Source organism: Ochotona curzoniae, unplaced genomic scaffold (genome assembly GCF_017591425.1).
Source record: "Ochotona curzoniae isolate NIBS_2020 unplaced genomic scaffold, NIBS_Ocur_1.0 scaffold_2453, whole genome shotgun sequence".
In the NCBI taxonomy this organism is placed as follows: domain Eukaryota; kingdom Metazoa; phylum Chordata; class Mammalia; order Lagomorpha; family Ochotonidae; genus Ochotona; species Ochotona curzoniae.
In genome coordinates this window covers 12,773,661-12,798,073 of record NW_024467094.1, presented here as the reverse complement: position 1 = coordinate 12,798,073, position 24,413 = coordinate 12,773,661, and the positions used below count along the sequence as shown (strand labels likewise).

Genomic DNA, 24,413 nt, shown 5'->3' with positions numbered 1-24,413 from the left:
AAAGCATCAAAAGTAGTTCTGGCTGCAGCTACCTCTCTCCTAACCCACCCAGTTTGTGTGGGAAAGAAAAGCATGGGCTCTTACAGGAGGTGGAGGGAGGCAGAAAGAATGGAGAGAAGGAGCTGCAGTTTAGTGCTGACATCCTTGAGAAGAGAAGAAACTGATTCATAACTGACACAGAAAGACCTATGCAAGTGGCTGTGCAAACACAGGCAAAGGCTGTTCCTAATGAAGGCCCCGGCCAGCTCACCTCCCCTGCTCCCTGCACGCTCACCACACACGGAGCTGACAAATCTGCAAAAAAATGCCAGCCACGATGAGAGGAGAAAAATAAGGACATATGTGGAGCTTTTCATAACATCAAATTTATTCCAAAGAAGCATCTTATATCCTGAGTCTCTATCCTTCGTTCTTTTTTTAGGCGTAGAACATTTCTTTTATGAAATGACAGTGGAAATAGAGGATAATTGATGTGTGTTTTCTTTGTTGGCAGCTTAAAAAATTGATCACTAAAGATTGTCCCCCTCCTTCTCTTACTGGAGAGAAATGCAATGATTAGTAAAACCCAAAAGCCTGAATTTTCTGCTGAGAGAAATCCATACTAAACAGTAAATGGCATATATTTGGCATATATCTCAACTCATTAATAGAAATTTCAAGAAAGAGAGGTAACAAAATCTTCATTCTGAGCAGCTCTCTGCATAAAAACGTTCCATGAGTATGCCAAGTTAGCCATAACAACTACTGCTGAGTGATTAGTGGAACACGTCTTGGTAATCTCTGACAGTGACAGGAGTGAATTTAATAATAGCAATAAATACAGATGGGACTGCACAGATTGAGGAGGTCCTGGTGCAACAGTCTTCCTGTATTAGTTGACATTTCAACCTTCTCATCTGAAATGAACCAAGAAATTAATTATAACGATGATCCTAGCAATAAGGAAAAATTTTAGAACAAGCTCCAGGCAGGACGCCTTTGTTTTTACTTTGCTGCTACTAAGCGCTGTGGTTAGCAGACTCCAATGTCTTCTTGGAGGCTCCAGCAGGGTGCACCTCCCACATGCTGGAACCCACAGATTAAAGGAAGCTCCAGAGATAAGGCGGGGTTTCAGATGAGGAATGTGGCTCTTGACCTTGTTGTGGAGGAGTGTGCTGTGTGGCCACCCCCAGGGCACGCTCTCTCAGTCATTTGCATTTTTTTTTAATCTTCAGTCATTTGCAATTGTGTGGCAATGCAGTTGCACAAACAGGGGCCAAACTTGCTTAGAGAGTGGGCAAAGGACCAAAGGTGTTCTCAGCTCTGGGCAACCTTCCAATCTGTGTTCCTCTAATGTGGAGACAGATTTTCCTCTGCCTTGTGTTCTCTGAACCCCTTCACCTTCTAGTACCTCCCATCTCTGGAGGAGCTGGGCTGAAACTGGCCCTAGAATGTTCACCATTGCTCCCTGTTGTTTAGAGGTTAGAATAACCCCCGCCCAGAGTACTCACAGAGCTGTTTCCTTCCGAGAATCTTTCTCCTTTAGGCAGAGCTGAAAACAAACAAAACAAGGACAATGAATTTGTGTGGCTTTCTGAGGCCTGTGGATAGACATTCTGAGTGTATCAAGGTAGCTCAGGACAGGTGCTGCGGGAGTGGAACCCCCTGGGGAACTGGCTTAGATCACATTTCTTTGATCACATTCATACTTTTCACTCAATCTTAGAGAAGATGTGACTCTTAATCAGCATGTTTCTAGGAGTCAAACACAAATATAACACTTTGTACAGAAAACGAAGGTGGAATAAATTTCTTCTTGCGAGATTGTGTTGTCCCGAAGAACACTTGGTTAATGTGTCTTAAGGTAAATGCCCCTTGCTGAATGATGGCCTCAGCCTAGGACCTACTGACCTTTCCTTAGAGGCTTCCTGCCACTGTTGTCCTCACTTTGCCCTGGATGAACTGGCACCATCAAAAGCATGACATTAACCTAAGCTAACCAACAAGGATAGCCACTCAGCAATTCCAACTCCAGCCCTTTGCATCTGGGGCATGTGGCCGCATCAGCAGGAAAGCATGTAGATCTCTAATGTCCTTCCGCTTATCTATTTATTGTTCCGCCAGCACCAGAGGGAAATTTAGAAGGAATTAAAAATCAACCTCTAACCCCCTAATATTACAACCACAGCTATTTTCCAAAGGGTCTTAACCATAGGAACTTGTCTTCTTTGTAAAACCATCCTCATGATACATATGTACAACTTTTACTCCTTTGAATAATTTCATTTTAGTTCCCACCATAGAGATCAGGCTCAACTTTACCTGAGAATTACTCCTAAATAAATAATTTCTACAGCAGTCATCTTCGATTTAGAGTTTTAACCTGTTAGCTTTTAACCTAAATAGCTTAGAACACCCCAATACCTTCAGTATCTTCTGTCTTCTGGCAATCAACCCAAAGCACACGGTCAGAAAGACCACAACACAGGCTGCAATAATGGCTTCTATTGGTGTTTTCAGTGTCTGATCTGTTGGAAATGACACAGAGAATAAGGACTAATATTTCTATGCTATAACTAGTGTTTCTAGTGTGTATCCAGTTTCAGAGAGAGAGAGCCTTGCATTTTACATATATTTGTGTCACTTTCTTTAGTTAGATCCTCCCAACAATCCTGAAAAGTAAATATGACTGTCTCATTTTACAGGTGACAAACTAGGGAGCTCTGAAAGCTTAGGTTACTTCTTCAAAATTACAGAACCAGTCATTGGCAGAGGCAGAGCTTTAATCTATTCTTTTGTGGAAGATGAAGTTATTACCACTGCCCAAACAAGTCATGGAACCATTTTAGCATATGTGCTGTCAAAATGAGCATGGGACCATTTTGTGCTGTCTTCATCCAGAATTTTCATGGCCCTTAAAGCAGAAGTAGGTTGGAATCAGTGTTTTGTTTTGTTTTATCTTGTGAAAAGCCTGGGGCCCAACACAATGGCTCAATGACTAAATTCTTGCCTTGAATGTACTGGGATCCTATATGGGTGCCAGTTTGTGCCCTAGCTACTCCATTTTTCCATCCATCTCCCTGCTTATGGTCTGATAAAGCAGTAGAGGATGGTTGAAAGCCTTGGGACCCTTCACCCAGGTGGAAGACCTAGAAGAAGCTCCTGGCTTCGGATCTGCTCAGCTCTGGCCGAAGGGCCATCCGAGGAATGAACCAGCAAATAGATCTTTCTGTCTTATCTCTGCAAATCTGCCTTTCCAATATAAATAAATAACTCTCTAAAGAAAAGTCTAAAAGGTATTAAGAGCCCAAGCAAAGAAAGACAGGGAACAAGGCTTTGAGGGCAGCAATAGAAAGGGAGCAGAGCTTTAGAGACCAGAAGGAACGAGATATATATGGGCCTCAGGAACAGGGGGAACACTTGTACCTGTCTTGTGATAGTGCCTTGAGCAGGTGAGAGGACATTAAAGAAGGTGACTGCATGACAGGTAGCTTAGCAGAGAGCCTGGACCCAAACCAGCATGGGATTCAAGGTATAGACCTGTTAGCAGCAGCTTAACATGCTGTGTCATGACACTTAGCCCACACCAAGGGATTCATAATGCCTTAGTCTGAATCCCTGGGATCTGATGTCACTGAAGCAAGGGAGTGGTCCAGTCCTGGCTTGGATACCCTTTAAGAATTTAAAGGCTGTAAGGAGTGTAGAGCCAAATCTGCATATTGAAATTCAGACAATAAATGTTTACTGAGTGACCAATGGATGTTAGGCACTGTGTTCAAAATTAGGAATGACACGGCCAGCTCCTCTGCCTTCATGGGGTTGATGTTCTAGTGTCTGAGACAGATATGAAACATACAAAATCCAAACAGCGAGATAAATCCTTACAGGAGACCAGGCCATACTAGGGACAAATGACTAAGAGAAACCTATTATAATCTCATTTTAAAACTCAAGCCCTGCTATGCCTTAAGCTATAAAATAGGATTTATGAGCCCAGCACAGTAGCCTATTAGTTAAAGTCCTTGCCTTCAAACACTGGCATCCCATATGGGAGTTGTTCTGTATCCCAATTGCTCCACTTCCCATCCAGCTTCCTGCTTGTGGCCTGGGAAAGCAGTTGAGGATGGCCCCAAACCTTGAGACCCTGTACCCGCATGGGTGACCCATAAGAAGCTCCTGGCTCCTGGCTTCATATTGGCTCAAATGGAATATTTCTACTGACCTGGAAAAAAAAAATGAAGCTATGTGTGATAGCTCTTATTCTATCAATAGGAGAAAAATAAGCTGTCTGAGCCACTGGCTCATTTGGAGCCCAAATTTATTTTGAAAGTGACTGACAACTACATCGCTCCCTCAGTCCTGCCTAGTGCTCTTATTTTTAAACAGATCTGGTACATAGCCCCCACTCCCACTACTACCTTATTTTATCTCAGTAAAATAATTCCAATGAGTTGGCTAGATCATGCGCCCAGGCAAAGGCCCGTGACGTCACTCCCAGCTTTGTAGGGCCTGATTTGGATGGAGACTATGGTGCTGAGTGGTAAGGTTAGAGAAAGCTTGGCATGTGGCCTGAGTACTGGCAGCAGAGTGCTGATGTCACGAAGGCAGCCAACAGTCCAGGAAGTAACAAAGCAAGAAGAAATGAAAAAGAAAAACAAGTTGGTTTGGATGAGCTCCACCCAAAACAAGTTTCTGCCCACCCAACAGGAAATTTGTTCATTGCCACACAAACCGTCTGCTTTCTTTGTGTGACAGAGTGCAATTACAATTCCTCCTTAAAAGAAAGAGGGATGACATCACTCCCCAGTCTCCAAATGGACTCTTCCAGCCAATTGAGATGCCAGGGCCTGGAGGGGCCACTCTACCACATTTTTCTGGTCCTGGGGCAAGTGAAAAGCCACAGGTGGCACTAGGGTGTACCTTCCATCGTTCCCAGGCACTTAGGCTATCTATAGGTCCCCAGTTTTAAGGCAAATAGCCCCTGGACAAGTTGTCACTTGCTCTGCAAGACAAATTATGGAATAAGCCAGAAATCACAACAACGGACTTTCAAGCAGCAGTAGCTCTTCCTCCCCCTCAAGATGCTCTCTTGGTGTCCCAGACCCCTCCACAGGGGAGAAAACAGGACAGCCATGGTTACATCATCCAGCACTTCTGGCAGGGGTTCAGTTGGCTTCCCAGGGACTGGCAAGCATGGCAATGAGTGGGTACAGAAGGCAATGACAAAGTGAGTACTGTTCTAACAAGACACAGGAGCCTCAGCTTGTTTGGCTGCTCCTCCAGGACTGGCCCAAGACCAGCAAATGTGTACATGAGTGGTTTCTGTATCCGCTCCCCCAGGTATCTTGCCTTTCTCTTTGTGTATGAACAGGAAATGTGAGAAGGGAAAAACATTTAGAGCCGCATTTGTTTTCTGTCTTTGCAGAGGTGTTGAGTTTGGAGTGAGGAAACATGAAGCCAAGGAAAAGATCTTGTTTTGCTCATTTTCTTCAACTCCCTCCTCTGATTATGTGACAGGTTAGACTTTCAGAATCCAGAGAAACTTTCATGATCCATTTTTGCATTAACTCTGCATTTTTATTTCCTAACATCTGACTGCTGCTTGCCATGAAGCTGTGAACACTGAAATTCTGTTCTCCACCTTGTTGCCCAGGAGAATTCATGCATACACTCCGCCCTCAAAGCCAGCAGAGTTGTTTTCTACACTGGTAGAAAAGAATCTTGGCACAAAAAGCAAGGCCCTGGGGCTGCAGCAGTGAATGCCACAGGTTAGGCTCCCACTTGGCAATGTTGATACCCCATATCTGAAGACTGGCTGGGGTCCCAGCCCCCCTCTGCTTCTGATCTGCCTTCCTGCAGCTCTGCCAAGGAAAGCAGTTGAAGACAGCCCATATCCTTGAGTCCCTAAACCCATGTGGGAGAACCAGATGGAGTTTTTGGCTCCTGGCTTCAGTTCAGTCTGGACCAGCCCTGGCTGTTGCAGTCATTTAGGCAATGAACCAGCAGATGGAAGCTCTCTCTGTTCCTCTCTGTTAACTCTGCTTTTCAAAACAGTTTTGTAAGCCTTAAGAAAAAAAGGAGACTATCCTATGTGGACTAAGTTTATTTCTCCAAAAGGTAGGATTATAGTGGAACTATATTTGAATTCTTCTAGGAAATGCCCAGCTACCCATCATAATAGTCATTATCATTGTCACTGAAAATAAATGGAGCCTCTATCCTAAGGTTTGCACTGTGCTAATTATGAGAGAGAGAATTACCTTTAATGACCAGGTGGAACTCTTTGGTCTCTCTTCCGAGAGGTGAGTCAGCAACACAGTGGTAGGTTCCATTGTCAGATTTCTTGACTTTGCTGATGGATAACTGCAGAGATTCACTCGTCTGCTTGATTTGGTGATGGTCTTTCTCTAAAATTATGAGGCTGTCATCCTTGTACCACATCATTTGGGCCTGGGGGTTGGATTTCACATTACAAACCAAGTTCACATCACTGTTCTCTTCAACTGTTTGGAATTCATTTCCACTTAGGAGAGGAGGAACTGCAAGAGTCAAAGATTCAGGCTTAGCTAGAAGACAAGCAGTTGTCCACTGACAGCATTTGAGAGCTTCCTTCAGGCTACTTCGCTTAGGAGTGTCATTTCACAAATTTGTGGTTACATTGAGTCTTGCATTCATTTAAAAGACTGTATTGAGTGCCTCCTAGGTGCCAGGCTCTGTGTTAAGAGCTAGGCATGTGCAATTTTCAGTGTAGTGTTGAATATAAACCAGGAAGCAACACATGATTGTCAATCTAATAGACACAACAATGAATGCATACCAAGCAGACAATGGGTAATATTTCCCAAGGCTATGAGCCTTGGGTCTGTGTTTTCTGAGAACTAATAAAACTAAATAGAAGAGTGAAAAGTCAGGAAGACAGACACTACAGCCTCTTTCCCTCTACAACACTTACCGGTGACTTACAGACTGATAACTATGTGCGAAGTGCTCAATATCTTAACCCTCCAATATGGGATAATATCTACTTCATGAGAGGTGGTGAAGATGAACCCAAATAAGTCTGGTAAAGCATTTATAAAGATAATAGCTACTATTATCCTCGTGCTAGTGGTTTTCGAGAGCTGCTCACACCCTCTCTTTGAGCATTTTATATAACCATATTTTCCCTGGCCACGTATTTACTGAGGCACACCATTTCTCCAGTTAATTTCCTTGCAGAGGGTATTCCAATTGTAGCGACTTGCACCTTTGAAAATGAGTCCTTGCATTGCTTCACGCAAGGAGCTTCTTATTCTCTCCTCGATAAACAGTTGTGAACCCAGAGATGGTCAAACACGATGTTTCTCACCAACTAAGTGTAACCCTCAGCCTCCACCAAGGCCTCCCAGCATGTGATGGGGCGAAATCACTGAGCTGACTTTCTTCTTCTCAACATCCATTGTGTTTTCTAGCAAAGGTGCAGGAGGGCAGTAAGATGGTTGCCAAGTTAGGGCAGGCAGAAGTAGCAGAGGAGGGGGCAGGAAGGAAGAGCTGGTGTAATCTGCACACTGAATATTTAGACCCTGAGTAGGCTGTGCTATTAATAACTTTCCCCAAAGAATGACATTTGTTGTTGCTCTTTGGAATGAGCTTGCATTCTGCAACCACATCCAACAAGGAAGGATGCTCTGTGGTGTGTAGATGCGTAGGAAGTTGCTCGAAGACAACACAATCGCCAAACACAACAATTTCACTTGTGGACAGATTCTAGTCATTGTTTGTGTAACTATTTAAATTAATGCTTAATTGAATCCAGTGGCCCTGAATATTCCCTTTTAAAAAAATCAGAAACACTCAAATGAAGTTTTTTTTTATTCCAGCCTGGTCTTTTCCTGGCTTCGTATGACTTTGGTGCAAATCCTTCTAAGTCTTTTTTTTTTTGTTTTAGCTTTCTATATAGAGCCTGTTTACTCTCCATTAGAAATACATAGTATCAGGCCCAGTGGCATGGCCTAGTGGCTAAAGTCCTCACCTTGAACGCGCTGGGGTCCTATAAAGGCGCCGGTTCTAATCCCAGCAGTTCCACTTCCCATCCAGCTCCCTGCTTGTGGCCTGGGAAAGCAGTCGAGGATGGCCCAGAGCATTGGGACCCTGCAACCATGTGGGATACCTGGAAGAACTTCCTGTATCCTGGCTTCAGATCGGCATAACATCGGCTGTTGCGGTCACTTGGGGAGTAAATCATCAGACGGAAGATCTTCCTCTCTGCCTCTCCTCCTCTCTGTGTATCTCCCTTTCCAATAAAAATAAATAAATCTTAAAAAAAAAAAAAAGAGGGCCTGGCGCGGTGGCGCAAGTGGTTAAGTCCTCGCCTTGCACGCCCAGGATCCCATATGGGCGCCGGTTCTAATCCCGGCAGCCCCGCTTCCCTTCCAGCTCCCTGCTTGTGGCCTGGGAAAGCAGTCGAGGACGGCCCAAAGCTTTGGGAACCTGCACCCGCGTGGGAGACCCAGAAGAGGCTCCTGGCTTCGGATTGGCATAGCATCGGCCCGTTGCGGCTCACTTGGGGAGTGAATCATCGAAGGGAAGATCTTCCTCTCTGTCTCTCCTCTCTGTATATCCGCCTTTCCAATGAAAAAATAATAAAAATAAATCTTTAAAAAAAAAAAAGAAATACGTAGTATTGTTTTCAGAGTACAGGGAGGGTTTAAATAAAAGGCTTAATGCCTTCAATAATCTGCATATTTTTAAAAGACCTTATTACTTATTTTTATTGCAAAGTCAGATATACAGAGAGGAGGAGAGACAGAGAGGAAGATCTTCCATCTGTTGTTTGACAAGCAGCCACAATGGCTGGAGCTGCAACAATATGAAGCCAGGAGTCAGGAGCTCTTCCAGGTCTCCCACATGGGTGCAGGGTCCCAAGGCTTTGGGCCGTCCTCAACTGCTTTCCCAGGCCACAAGCAGGGAGCTTGATGGAAAGCAGGGCTGCTGGGATTAGAACCGGCATCCATATGGGATCCTGGCGTGTTCAACGCAAGGCCTAGCCACTAAGCCACAGCACTGGGCCTAATAATCTGCATATTTTTTAGATATATCTACATTGAACTATAAATATCTACTCATTATCTAGAATGCTATCAAATATGACTCTGATCATATTTGTTTTCTGGGCATCCTGTTGTTTTATCTTAAAAATAGTAAGCACTGCTAAAGTAAGCATCCTTACAGGTACATACACTGGGCATGTGATTTTCCAAGACTGACATCTAAATGGAAAAAATGAGGGGTCCTGGGATGGGCACACTTTAGCTTGGATAGGTCTTTCAAAACACATGACTCAGTCTATAAACTTTAGCAAGAGTAAACACAAGAACCAGCTTTTCCATATCCTATCCCAAGCGACCAAGCCATTAAGATTCTATTTAGCTTATTCTTGCCCTGCTATTTACAACAGTACTAATAATCCCTTTGGATTGTGCCTATTATTCCTATCCCTTTTATAAGCTAACTTTGTGTATTCGTTGATGTGTCCGTCAGCTGTCTTTACTAAGAATCACTAATTAATTCATGCCCTTGAGTATGTGTTTAGCAAGAATGATACACAAAAGCTTGTTATAAAGATGGTTTTTAACGGTGGATTGAGACTGGAAAACAAAACAACTCCTTTAAGCCACCCAATCACATTATTGGCATCTCTGCCATGTTTCTCTTTAGAAGATACTGCATGAAGAGCCCTCAGGAGCCTGGGGATGGGAGCTTCAGCTTCCTTATTGGCCATTTCACAACACCTCTATGGGAGTCTGTCTCTTATTAAAGTTGTCAGTGGGAACTTGCTAAAACACATAGTATAAAGTTGTTGAAAATAACAAAGTTCCTTTGCTTAGGAACATGCAGATGATTCACTCTAGAAACTCCTATCTTTGATCTGGGGCAGTTCTGATTATTGCAGACATCTGGGGAGAGAACCAGCAGACAGTAGAGCTCTCTCTCTGTTTCTCTCTCACTCAAATAAATGGCCAAACAAATAAAAAATTGAGCAAATATTTAAGAACTCTTTAAAACTAAGGAGTAAAACATATATTGGAGGAATATTTAGAATCCTAAATAACAGCTACTTCCTCAACTTGTAAACTCTTTACACAAATGAACCCCCCCAAAATAAAAAGGCAAATAACCCAATAGAAAATTTGATAAAAGGACCCAGTATGATGGCCCAATTGGTTAATCCTTGCCTGGCAAGCACCAGGATCCCATAAAGGCACTGGTTCATGCCTTTGCTGCTCCACTTCCCATCCAGCTTCCTGCCTGTGGCCTGGGAAAGCAATAGAGGATGGCCTAAGTTCTTGGGACCTTACACCCACATGTAAGACCCAGAAATGGCTCCTGGCTTCAGATTGCCTCAGCTCCAGCTGTTGTTGCCACTTAAGGAGTGAACCAGCAAATGGAAGACCTTTCTGTTTCCTTCTCTCTGTAAATCTGCCTTTCCAATAAGAACAAATTTTTTTCTTAAAGAAAATTTAATAAAGAACATGAACATGTATTTTACAAGAATGGAAACAAATAGCCAATTCGTTCAGGAAAAAATGAACACCTTCCTTCTTAATCTTAAAAACAAAAATCAAATTTCAAATGAGGCTGGCCATATCTCAGAGTCTGAGGATATCCTGTGTTCACAGTGTGGGGACACTAGCACTTTTGTGCTTTGTTGAGCAGCTTGTCAATATGAGAGCTAGATGTCAACGATCACCGAACATAGTGCCGATAGCACAGGGTGACCAGCAGTCTTTTTTCCCTCTTACTTACAAGTTACATTCAGCATCACTGAGATGGATACGGTCTGATTGCTTTGCAGTCTGCAGATAAAGCTGACTCCGTTGTCGTTTTCAGTGATGGAAGAGACACATACAGAGCTAGAGTTGATTTTGTTTTCAGATGGCAAATTCACTCTCCTTTTGTCTCGGTACCAGAGAAGTTCTTCGTCCTTAACGTGATTTTGGACCGCACATTCCAAAGACTCTTGGGCACCAGGCTGAGTGTCCAGAGTGTAGTCCTCAGTGTTACCATTCACAGTTAATACAGAACCTGAGAGTATGAAGAGAAACTATTGAGCAACACAGAGGGAATAACCTAGATGTCCATCAACAAGGTTTTGGTTAAATGAATTATGTTACATAAATAAATCAGAATATATATGTAACAATTAAAAGTTATATTTATCTATAGGATTTTATGAGGAAAAGACTCCATAATTATTAACTTTTAACAGATTAAAGTAAAGGTTACTAAAATTTGTTGTACATTGGAATCCCTTGGGTGTCTTTCAGAAATAAATGATGCCTGGTTGTCATCCGTCATGCTCATTGATTTGTTAACATGAGTGAAACTTGGCCATTGCCTTTTTTTTTTTAAAAGCCTCTAGGTTGAACCCAGTGCAATGGCTTAGTGGCTAAATTCTAGCCTTGCATGCCCAGGATCCCATATGTGAGTCAGCTCATTTCCCAGCTGCTCCACTTCCCATCCAGCTCCCTGATTCCAGCTTGGCAAACCAGTGGAGGATGGCCCAAAGTCTTGGGACCCTGCACCTGCATGGGAGACCCAGAAGAAGCTCCTGGTTCCTGGTTTCAAATCAGCTCAGCTCTGGCCACTGCAGCCACCCGGGGAGTGTACCTGAGAATGGAGGATCTTTCTCTATATTTCCTTCTCTTTGCAAATCTATCTTTATGATAAAACAAACAAATCTTTAAATAAAAAACTCTTTAGGTTGTTTGAATACATATGCTGAAAGAAAGGCTTAAGCCAAAATATACTGAATAATATTTCTAAAAATAAACTGGTATGCATTTGACTACACTGCTAGTTCAGATGTCTGCTGCCCATATTGGGGTACATAAGTCTAACTACAGGATCTATTTCCAATTAGATTCCTGCTAATGCTCACCTGCGGACAGCAGATGGTGGCTAAAACAGTTGAGTCCTTGCCACTCATGAAGGAAAAATCTGAATTGAGATACTTGCTCTTGGATTCATCCTGGTCAAGCCCTGGCTGCTGTATGCATTTTTTTAGAGGCAGAAAATAGGTGTTCTCTCTCTCTGCCTCTTAAATAGATAAATAAAAATGCCAAAGTAGGGGGAAAGAAAGGTGAAAAATATTTGCCAAACATGATGTGTTTTTCTTAAGAGGTTGGAAGTAGGAATGTCGGGGAATGAGAATGGAGAAATAAAATGGACCATAGCAATATGGGAAAATATTTAAAATATAACATTAAGTGAAAAGGCAGAAAATAAATTATATCTTGTTAATTTAATCTAGATCAGAACTGAATAACAGTAACAAAATTGAATAATAATGATAATTATCCAATGGGCAAAAATCTGAGAACATTTTTCTTGTTAAATGATAGAGTTTTAGACAAACTGTATTGCATTCTGATGTTTTGTCAGTGAAGCAAAATAAAGAAATGTTTAACTTGTTGCAGCTTATAAAGAAAACAAGATTTTGTGGCACAGTTAAGATACATAGCAGGATTTTTTTCTACCTCTGACTTTTGGAAATCTTGTTTGTTGTAATATTCTGGAATTCCAGTTTTTCTTTCTCTAATTCAAATAATGAACAATGCAAAAGAACTTTAGCTGCCAAAAACCTGCCTCCCATATAGCATTTGCAAATGCTTGTATGTTCTGTAATCCATTGCTTTTTTATAAGTATAAACTACCAGAAAAGATAACAGAATTGCCTAGCATTAAAAAAAAAAAATCTGGAAGGCTACATACTGAAATGTTGATAGCCGTCTATGACTGAGGGCATTTTGGAGAGGGTTGTTGCTCTTTTATTTTTAAAGATTTATTTATTTTATCCAAGAGACAGATTTATATAAAGAGATCCTCCATGCGCTTGTTTACTCTTCAAATGGCCACAGTGGCTGGAGTTGAGCTGATCCAAAGCCAGGAGCCAGAAAGCCTTTCTGGGTCTCCCACTTGGTTGCAGGGAACCAAGCACTTGGCCATCTTTTGCTTTCCCAGGCCAGAGGCAGAGAGCTGGGCTGGAAGTGGAAAAGCTGAAACTCAAGCCAGTGTCCATACAAGATGCTGGCACTGAAGGCAGAGGATTATCTTGCTAAGCCACTCCCTGGCCCCAAGGAAGGGGTTACTCTCTTTCTTGGAATCTTTTAGATGACCTAACTGCTCAATGACCATGCATAACTTTTCAGTCTGGGACTCGAGGGAGGTTGGGGGAACCACTCCTCGGCAGGAGTGGGAGCAAAGCTGGAAAGACTTTCATGTAGGTGCTCTGTTCCAATAGGCAGAGATCATCTGGGGGTGAGATTCATAGTGGAAGGCACTAAAACATGGGAAATGCCTGCCTGTGGCTCTGGAAAAAACAGATTTGACCTACTTTGTCCTATCAGAACCATAAAACCAGTATTTTCTCATCAAATAGTTCATTTGGTTTTCTGATTTCCATCCGCTGAATCACACCAACCATGTGGAACTTAAGAATGTACCCAGGGCCCGCTGATTATATTTTTTAATTCAAAGTTTATCTAAAAAAAGAAACCAAAAAGGATATTCACTTACTCATTGTCTCACGTGGCAAAAATAAAATCACGAAGAGGAGAAATCTGCACACTTGCAGTAGACCGTTGCTCTTCCAAGTCATCATGAATGAATTTAAATTGATCTACTGGGGGAAAAACATATAATTGCTTCTGCACTTTGTTCTATGATGATCTTATGAACATTCCTCCTGTCTATTATGCATTTAAAATAAAGTCCCACATGAATCATTGCAGCTGTAACTGTACTGCTTCTAGTTTTTAATTAAACAACCCTGATCTGACCATGTTCAAAGTACCTTTAGCCTTAAGGAATGTTTTGAAGTCAACAAAAAGGAAACCACAAGAAAACAGGTTGTGAGGCACAGGGCAGCGTTAGGGCAGCCCCAGAGAAGGCAAAAGCAATCTTCCTTAGAGAAACTGATAAAATGTCATTTTAGACAAAAAGAGAAATGGAATTTTCTTCACGGTTCTTACTGAACAAAAGTAATCCTTGTTTGGAATGTCTCTTGGGTCCTTTTTGTACAGTTGTTCTCTAATAGCAGAGTTCTTGAGACTATTCCAAATCCCACGGATTCAAATAATGCATACTTAAAACTAAGACTCAATTTAAAACCAGCCTCTAGTTTTAAAAGCTAATCTCTGCTTTTCCCCAACCCTTTTATTTCTTTCCACATTCTAACAGTCCTCCCAGTCGATCCAGCATGGACTAAAACCAGTAAATGAGAAAGGCTCCTGTCTTTGGTCAGGCTTTGGTTCTTGCCCTCTATCTCCTTTAAGATACCCTCTATTTTCAATTGTGGCAAGCATATATTCAGGATTGCTTTTCTTTTTTTTTTTTAAAGATTTATTTTTATTATTTTTTCATTGGAAAGGCGGATATACAGAGAGGAGAGACAGAGAGGAAGATCTTCCGTCCGATGATTCACTCCCCAAGTGAGCCGCAACGGGCCGATACTATGCCGATCCGAAGCCAGGAGCCTCTTCTGGGTCTCCCACGCGGGTGCAGGTTCCCAAAGCTTTGGGCCGTCCTCGACTGCTTTCCCAGGCCACAAGCAGGGAGCTGGAAGGGAAGCGGGGCTGCCGGGATTAGAACCGGCGCCCATATGGGATCCCGGGCGTGCAAGGCGAGGACTTAACCACTTGCACCACCGCGCCGGGCCCCAGGATTGCTTTTCAAAAGTAGTATTATAAATAGGGTCGAAACACATACAGTATGTTTTCTAGGCAGCGGGCACTGTGCTGCACACTTTCCCACTATTTCTGTCACAGAAATAACTTCTCTCTGAGGTGGCTTATGGAGGTTTAAAGTGATGATGCCATTCATCAAAGATCCCACAGACAGTCAATGCCAGGGCTAGGATCTGAATCCAGGATTCCTAAGACTTGCTCTTAACCACACTACAGACTGGATTCATGTTTTTATTCTTTTTTTTTTTAAAAGGATTTATTTATTTTTATTGGAAAGGGAGATACACAGAGAGGAGGAGAGGCAGAGAGGAAGATCTTCTGTCCGATGATTCACTCCCCAAGTGACCGCAACGGCTGGTGCTGCACCAATCCGAAGCCAGGAGCCAGGAAGTTCTTCCAGGTCTCCTACACGGGTGCAGGGTCCCAATGCTCTGGGCTGTCCTCGACTGCTTTCCCAGGCCACAAGCAGGGAGCTGATGGGAAGTGGAGCTGCTGGGATTAGAACCGGCGCCTTTATAGGATCCCAGCGCGTTCAAGGCTAGGACTTAATCACTACGCTATCACGCCAGGCCCCATGTTTTTATTCTTTTAAAACATATTGGGACAGGCATTTAGTTCAGTAATGAGGAAAGCTGTGAACCATGGTATAATAGTCTTAAGCTTTTGCTGGTGATACTGACATCCCATATGGCCACCAGTTCAAGTCCTGGCTGCTCTACTTCTAATCCAGCTCCCTGCTTATGGCCTGGGAAAGCAGCAGAGGATGACTCAAGCCCTTGGGCCCCTGAACCTTCATGAGAGACCTGGAAGAAGTTCTTAGCTCCTGGCTTCAGTTCAGTTCTGGTCATTTGGTGAGTGAACCAGTAGATGGAAGATCTGCCTCTCCTCTCTGTAACTCTGTCTTTAAAATAAAAAGAAAGTAAGTCTTTAAAAAATACACCTGCAGCCTGTATCAGAGTGCCTGGCTTTAATGCTCAGCTCTGGCTTCTAGGTCCAGATTCCTGGGAAGCAAGTTGCTGGGTCCCTGCCACAGCAAGGGAAATGTAGATTGATTTCCCAGCTTTCAGCCTTAGCCGTGCTTCACTTTCCACTGTTGCACTGGGGGGCATGGACGAGAGGTCCTCACCATCCTGCTCTCTTTCCTTCTCTCTTTTTCTCTCCTTCTACTTCTCCCTCTTAATCTCTCTGCCTGTGAAATCAGAATAATAACAAATAAATTTTAAAAAGCCTCTATAATCCCTTCAGTCTCTGGATACTCTGTTGATTTTAGCCACCTGGATTTTTGTCCACTTAACACAAATGCTAACCATTAAGAGTTGGAACATGTTTATGCCGTCTTTGGGCCTCTCTTTCTCTCCTGTCCCGAGGCTGTCCTGACAAGAGCAGGTTTTCATTCCTGCCTAACTCAGCCTTTCATATTGGTAATTTTGCATCACTTTTTAAAAATAAGATGTAATTAGTATAAATACTGATTCTTTCATGATTTGTAAAATTCTTGCCCAAAAGGTTTTTATAGCTCACATTGCTAACAGGGATGGTTTCAGAATTCATCACCAGCAGAGTCTTTTCAAGTACTTTCCCCCTGTAGATGCTTAATAGATGCAGGGTGGGTCTCTTAGCAGACTTCACACTGCCTTACTAAAGGGAAGAACTGAGTTCTTTCTTTTCACTTTCTTTTCAATGCAGAAATTTTCCCAAAAGAAATATCCCTTGCTTGGCCTGACCATGGTTGCCATGACTCTCTATCTGCTGTAGGAGACAGTTGACACGTACCTGCAGAGCTCTGAAGAGCTGAGTTCCTTAGCCCACTGTTCGTCGGTCTGGAAGTCCTGAAGCTTTCCCTGGTACTTTCCTTTATAACGCTCAAATTTGAGCACTTTATGACCATAAGATCATGTCAGTGAAGTAAATTGGGTTCAAAGTCTGTTTCTCTTTATGGATTCCTAGAGAAGACATCACTGAGAAGGACATCCTCCTCCAATCTAAGCATTCATGTGTACTCAGGTTGCTGGGTGGGGCCAGAGGTTACTAACAAGGATGTATTGTTCCCAGGAAATGTGAATGTGTGCCAAGTTTGTAGCATATCTCATTGAACATCACCATTCTCAAGTTAGATGACTGGGAGTATGTGGATTACGATCGGACACTTCCAAGGAGGGGTTTGACTTTCACAATAGTCAAAAGCACTGGAGGATTCCACACAACTGAAATAATGCTGGAAAAGGATTGCCAACAACTTGTAACACAAGTCCAGGGAGTAGGCTATGCCAACCAAGCACAGCAGGGAAAATCTGATCCTCTTGAGGCTCCCATTTGTTCAACATCTTTGACTACTTTCAGGAATTAACTATTGAGGATAGCCCTTTTTATTGATAAAAACAAACACAAAAAGCTATGTTATTGTTAACTGTAAATTTATCTGCCAAAGGAATATTATCATACCCCCTTTTATACCAAACTAGAATACATGGATAGCTATGGTTATGTACACACAACACATTGGTTAGGCTTAACAGAGACCTGCCTCTATGAGACTCAAGTGCTTCTCTAATACAATGGAAACAATAATGGCCTCCTCCTTAGGGAGTCATTGTGAGGGTGAAATGAAGCGACCACACAGCAAGCTGTTACAAAGTAATAGCTATGACTATTAACATAGGCTGGGCAGGTATAACATTGTTTAAGAATCATAACTAAAAGCAGCTCCTGTTGGCTGGATCGTTAGCATCTGCAAAGTAGGTTGTGAGTTTACTGTACAGGTGCAAGAGCAGTGTGTTCTACAGTTATCATTTCTGAATGGGTTGATCAAGCCATTGATGTCTTGGTTCTCAGTCTCTCCACAACAGACCTTGAAACAAAACTTTGGGAGCAACTATTTTATTTAAAGGTGATCCCCAGAATCACAATAAGGAAGCAGGAGTGAGAAGGGAGGAAAACTAATAACGAATGTGTTAATGAACAAGCATCTGCTGTAGGCAAATGTTACTGTGGAATGGACCCTTTGACAAGTTCTGCGGAACACTCCTTACAATTAACTCATGGTGTGTGTGTTTTGGGGACGGGGGATAGTGGAGAAGAGCAGGAAGCTTGACTATTGACTCACCAAATTCTCTCCAAACTTGGTTGAGGAAATTCTTGAGGTGTTGTCTCTCTCAGAATGGCCAAGAATGTCCAGGCATAGACAGTTAGGAAGTCACCTGCTTTATGGTGGCTATTTGTGGGCAATCTCTATATAGGCCAAAGGGATGTGGGCAGTGCACAAACAGCAAGTGCTACAGGTGGAGATCAGACAATATTAGGAAATAATGGCTAATTGTCCTTGGGTGTGATAATGGTATTGCAGTTATGTAGGGGAGTGTCTTCATACTTGGAGGAGGCCTATAGAAATATTTGGGCATTAAGTGTCACTGTGGTTACAAGTTACTTTCAAAAGCTGTAGCAAAACTAACTGCACACACACGTATACAAACCAAATACAGTAAGCATTAACATTTACTCAACCTAAAAAGGTATAAAGAGATCTTCATCATGCTATTCCAATATTTCTATATATTTGTTACCATTCATGACTAAAATGTGGTTGGTAGATGCTTAATGAGTAACTACCACGTGCTAAGTATTCTAAATGTTGGGAATACCAGTTCCATCCAAGCCAAGGTGGTGACTGTTTTCAATTAGGAATAATGATGGCTTTTCAAGTCACTCTACTGCCATCTGTGGACAGCTGTTGTAATAACTCTACAAACCTATGAGGTTTGCAAGATGAATGGTGTCCCCTGATTTCCACATTAAGTGGCTCCCTGGGAGACACACAGACAAGTCAAACAGAGTTCCTGACTTTCACGGAATTTTGCATTCTAGAATGGAGAATTAAAAACGACAGCTAGGAGCCCTGCAGAGCGCCTTCTGGGGCTGAGGAGGTCATTCAGATGAAAGTGGTACCATGGCACCTCCTCTGGAGAGTTGAGGAAATTATATGACTTGTCCAAGCATCTGTCAATCTCTGGAACATTCCTCTTTGCCACCACAGAAAGATGGGCGAAATCATTTTCCCATATGCATTTTATCCTAGAAAGTTAACCATTAAGCCTAATTAGACTGATGGATTATCATAGTCCCAAGAGTCCAACATTCCCAAGTGTCCACACAGGAACTTAGGCCCAGAAGCAGAGAAGACAGGCAACCTTGAGTCTGAAAATCTCTAGGAGTTCCCATTCGCTCTACGTCTTCCAGGCCCAAGCACTTCTGAAAAGGAAACAGAAGGCTGACTCAGTGGAAAAGTCTTCAGGCACTTTTTAAATCAGTTTTTATGAAATGCAGAAATCTCATCTTTACCAAACTTTTGGGTTGGGTGTTGTGGTGCAGAGAATCAAGCCACTTGCATTAGAATGCTGGTTTGTGTCCTGGCCCTTCCGCTTGGGATCCAGCTCCCTGTTAACACACCTGAGACTGCAGCAGGTAATGGTCCAAGAACATGGGTCCTTATCACTCATGTGGGAGACCCTAAGGGAGTTCTGGGCTACTTAGGCAGCCCTGCTGTTGCAGGTATCTGGGGAGTGAACCAGTAGATGGGAGATCTCTGTTTTTCCCTTTGTCTGTCATTCTGCCTCTCAAATAAGTAAATAAAACTTCAAAAACAGCAACACCAGTCTTCCCAATTAACACTGACAGCGGTTGGAGACCTCCCTTTGCAAACCACAGTCAGCACAACTTCACATTGGCCAAAGTAATGAAGGTGGGAGGAATCCTGCTGAAGACTGAGTGCATGATGGGCACTTAAGAAACTTAGATGGAAGGAGAAATGAACAGAATGCCACTTAGATATAAATTCCAGGTGCAAGCTGGGAGCACCATCTCAAAAGGAGATGAGTGGCCAGGGTTGCCAGTGAGGGACTAGCTCTGTGGGTACACAGGCTTCAAGAAACTGTCTACTGTGGGAACAAAGAACAAGTGTGAGAAACAACTAGAGTGTAGGAAGGGCTACACTGTCCTTACAGACCTTTGTGTTAACAGACTCACACCAACTGTGACTACACAATGGGGCAGGGATTGCAACTCAGCAGATGGCTTGAGGGTAGCAGGCCATCAGGGTCATGTGGCCTTGTCCCTGGGAATTCCATAGAAGGTTTTAGAGTGACAGAAAAAGCTAGAAGTTTGGCAGTTAGAGCCTAGCGTTATAACCAATACAGATGCAGTGAGTTGCCTTTTCCATCCAGAATTCAAAACAGCATCATCCAAACTGATTAAAATCGTTCACAGAACGATTTTTCATCTTAAGCACAGTTTTCCATCTTAAGCAACAAGCAGCAATTCTTTTATTTCAGATCTTCTTGTATTAGGATTCCTCCATCACCAAATCTTTAAAACTCAAGATTTGAAAAGCTCCTACCTGTCTAAGGTTGCCAGACTTATCCAATAAGAATATAGGTGTCCCAGCTTGAATTTCAGCTAAATAATGAATCTTTTTTTTTAAGTGTAAGCATACCTTATGTTAGTTAGTGATAATGCCAGTATTTGGGCAATATTGATATTAAAACAAATAATTGTTTCTCTGAAATTCAAATTTAAAGAGGCGTCTTGCCTTGCATTTGACAAGTCTCCATCTATCTAACCCTTGCTTTTTATTTACTTTTAAGAGTTATTTAGTTGAGGACCCAACACAGTAACCCTTGCCTTGCACACACTGGGATTCCTTACGGGCGCCGGTTCTAATCCCAGCAACCCCACTTCCCATCCAGCTCACTGTTTGTGGCCTGGGGAAGTAATTGAGAACTGCCCAAAACCTTGGGACCCTGCACCCACGTGGGAGACCTGGGAGAGGCTCCTGGCTCCTGGCTTCGGATGGGCGTAGCTCCGGCTGTTGCAGACTCTTGCTGAATGAATCAATGGATGAAAGATCTTCTCTGTATATATGACTTTCCAATAAAAATAAATAAATCTTTTTTAAAAAGTTATCTGAGAGATAGTGCAGGGTAGAGGGATGCAGAGATTGTTCATTGTCAGATTTAATCCCAAATGACCAAAACAGCCAGGATTGGGAGGCAGAAATCATGGACCTCATTTAGGTCTCCCATATCGCTCATCTCCTACTGCTTTCCCAGGTATATTAGCAGGAGCTGGATTGGACTTGAACCAGTGTTCAAATGGGATACCAGTGATGCCAGGGGTGGCAGCTTAACTCACTGCACCACAATGCTGGCTCCTAACCTTTGCGTTTTAAAATAGATGAACAGTGCTTGCTTCAGCAGCACATATGCTAAAATTGGAATGATACAGAGAAGATTAGCATGGCCCTTGCATAAGAATGACACAGATTCTTGAAATATTCCACATTGAAAAAAAAACACGCAGATGAACGGATGAAGTTCAGAGAGGTAAAGGGAGTTTCCAAAGGGAAACAACCATTTAGTGACAGAGCAGGGATCAGGATTTGTACAAGATTCTTGGCTGCCATACAGCAAGTGTCCTTTTCCAAATGTCATTCTTAATTTAGCTTCTTGAACCACCATGAACAATCTTTAAATTTCAGATAATCTGCTGAAAATATTTATTCCTGCACTTTTCCTGAGAAGATGGCTTCCCATCTTTTTTTTTTTAAGATTTATTTATTTATTCGAAAGTCAGATATACAGAGAGGAGGAGAGACAGAGAGGAAGATCTTCCATTCGATGATTCACTCCCCAAGTGAGCACAACAGCCAATGCTATGTCGATCCAAAGCCAGGATCCAGGAACTTCTTCCAGGTCTCCCATGAGGGTGCAGGGTCCCAAAGCTTTGGGCCATCCTCGACTGCTTTCCCAGACCACAAGCAGGGAGCTGGGTGGGAAGTGGAGCTGCCGGGATTAGAACCGGCGCCCATATGGGATCCCGGCGCTTTCAAGGCGAGGACTTTTAGCTGCTAGGCCACGCCGCCGGGTCCGATGGTTTCCCATCTTAACCTGAACAGACCAAGATATCATTCTTGCCTCCACAATCTATCTACATCAAAAGCAAAAATCCCTCTGATTTAGCCTACAGTCTCCTTCCTTCTTTGCTGGGATGAATTTTTGGCTGAAAGGAAAGAGTAAGAGAACTTTTTCTGAGTCTCTATCATCTATAGGTTCTGCCACTCCAACCCCACATACACCTAGCAATGCCTATGAGAATCACTTAGAGACCTTGGAATGAAGATGATAAAGTGAGGTGGTAACCCAAGTGTATGAGCTTCCAAAACCTCAAAGTCCCTGCCTCTTCATTGAGAGCATAATGGAGACAGCCAGTGGGTTTTCATGTGCTTAATTTTCTCTACTTCTCGGAACAGTTGGCCTAGAGTTAACCTTTCAGAGAATGGGTAGAAGGTGGCAGCGATGTGGCCTGTACAGTTGCCACTAGAGGTCCCTTCTCATCTGTGGTGCTTCTGGTGTGAGGCTTTGCTAGGGCTTGGAGGAAGTCCTCCTGGGAGCAGTCTTGGCCTGTTCTGGGCCTCATTGGCTTATTCCGCACCATGTGCCAACAGCAGGAATGAGGTGGGATGAGATGATTTATTTACACCCCATCAGCCTTGGAAGCAAAATGTTTAAACAGGAACAGGAGACTAGAGCTTCCTCTTCAACACACACACACACACACACACACACACACACACACACACACACACACACACACGACATTCCACTGCCTGCAGGCAAACAGCCAGTTTCCTTCTGAGTGTGTAGTCTGGCTCCAGGGGTATATTTACTGGAAGCTAATGAAGCTCCAGCTTCACGGACCCTCTGCTTAGTAGGCCCCCTTCTAAAGACCTTGGCCCCTTCACATTATCATTGTAATTTTGCATGCATTTCCTGAAAGAAGTTCTGCTTGTCCCCTCTCAAGTACAAAAGACTCAAGCCCCAAAGGGCTTGGATCGGCTTGGCCTGGCCAGGCCAAACCCAGAGACACAGGATGTCACAGGAGAAGCAGCTAGGGATGTTATTTTCATAAGGAAACTCTCTCAATAGGCTAATGCATAAGGGTTTCCAATGGGAAGGGGAGAAGGGTCACATACATGCCAAAGAGCAGGGCAGCCGCTTGCCTTGCAAAGGGCATGGGAACTGCCAGGGCCACCAAAGGTGAGGGGGCCTCTCCTCTTTCCAGCTTGATGCATTGCTTTGGCAAGAGTTTGCCAAGCCTGTAGGGGCAAGGTGGCTTCCTGACAAACCCATTGCATCCTGCTGGTGCCTTCTGAATAAACAAATGATCTTGCCAACCATTGTGTAGAGTCAGTGGAGAATGGCGACAACTACAGTTCCAGCATTGCTGTGAGTTGCGATGACCTACAAATTTTCAAAGGAATAAATAATCTGGGTGGAATGACTACTTCTGTTTGCAGAATACAAGTGGATTCTGGGATGAAAGCAAAAATACACAATGTTAGAAGATGAGTGCAAAGAGCTGGCAGCTTTGAAAGCGAGCATTATTGGAAGCCTGCTGGCACTGACTGGTGAGACCTGACTGTAGCTCCTCCAACTCTGCATTCACTGACCTCAACTTAGTAGCTTGCAGACAGGTAGGAGTATTTATATTATTGAAATTGTCAATCGCCACCAATCAGGGCTATGCTGTTCAGAACGGTTGTTAAACATTTATCAGCCATTCAGTTGCAAGGACCACACACACACACACACACAAACAGCTGGCTCTTTTCCTGTGTATGTGTGTTTGCATAAACATGTAGGGAGCACATGTACACCCTTCCCTCTTTGTGGCTGGTTTGTATATTTCAGCACACATCTCCTTGCTCTGTCATACAGTTACAGTTAGTGTTTTTTTAGTGAACAAAACCTGGTCCCAGACGTTGCTCTCTCTCTCTCTCTTGAATTCACAATTGTTCTCTCCCTTACATCCTGAGGTCTTCAGTGACTCGGGGATTAGGTAACTAGTTGTGCAACCTTCTGAAGCAATTCCACAGTGAGCAGCAGGTTGCCCTGCCTGTCCGCAAATGAGCAGTAAACATGGTATCACAAACAGGGTAGTGCCACTCAAATGGAAAGTGTGTTAAGATTTGATTGTGTTTTTTTCATATTTTTGTTCAAGATGCAAAGACAAAGGCAAACAGCTTCCAAATACTGATTTACTCCCTAGTGCCTGCAATGATCAGAGATGGCCAGGCTGAAGCTGGGAACCCAGGCAAGTCTCTCACTTGGGTGACAGGATCCCAAACACTTGAGCCATCATCTCTGTATGCCAGGGTCTTCAGTCACAGGAGCCAGAGTTGAGTATCAAACTTACTCTGGTGTTGGCTGCAGTTATTTCAACCACCCTTCAATACGCTTCTTGTCATATTTTTGTAGGAAAACTCAACATTTTGAGTCATATCCAAGTATCTTTTTCTGCTAGCACAGGAAGAAACTTGACTATCTTCGTGTAAGATGGGTAGAAATGGACAAAGAAGTCATGTGACCCACCTGGGCCAGACCCAACAATGGCCCAGGTGCATAATATTGCATGGGAGAAACCAGTATAATGGCTTAGCAGGTAATGCGATCACCTGTGACATTGGTATCTCACATGGGAGGTGGTTTGAGTCCTGGCTGCTCCATTTCTGATCTAGCTCCTTTCTAAGGTTCCTGGGAAGGCATAAGAGGATAGCCCAAGTGTTTGGGTTCCTGGACATGCACATGGAAGACTTGGAAGAAGCTCCTGGCATCTCCTAGGTTAAGATGGCCCCAGCCATTGTGACCATTTGGGGAG

General features: G+C 43.2%; 1 protein-coding gene and 1 non-coding gene across 2 annotated transcripts in view; one reads left to right on the top strand and one right to left on the bottom strand.

The window, feature by feature from the left end:
- Window positions 1-462: 462 nt before the first annotated feature.
- TMIGD1 (transmembrane and immunoglobulin domain containing 1) overlaps window positions 463-24,413 on the bottom strand; it is a 29,062-nt gene continuing 5,111 nt past the window's right edge. The window contains exons 2-8 of the mRNA XM_041000981.1: window positions 16,479-16,713; window positions 13,537-13,642; window positions 10,765-11,043; window positions 6,240-6,518; window positions 2,404-2,507; window positions 1,491-1,531; window positions 463-896 (exon numbers count right to left, since the gene is read on the bottom strand). Coding sequence (XP_040856915.1) covers window positions 893-896; window positions 1,491-1,531; window positions 2,404-2,507; window positions 6,240-6,518; window positions 10,765-11,043; window positions 13,537-13,621 — 792 coding nt within the window. The 5' untranslated portion in view covers window positions 13,622-13,642; window positions 16,479-16,713 and the 3' untranslated portion in view covers window positions 463-892. The remainder of the gene's footprint in view (window positions 897-1,490; window positions 1,532-2,403; window positions 2,508-6,239; window positions 6,519-10,764; window positions 11,044-13,536; window positions 13,643-16,478; window positions 16,714-24,413) is intronic.
- LOC121170626 lies at window positions 20,938-21,042 on the top strand. Its single transcript, XR_005886043.1, has one exon. It is a non-coding gene; the product is annotated as a U6 spliceosomal RNA (small nuclear RNA).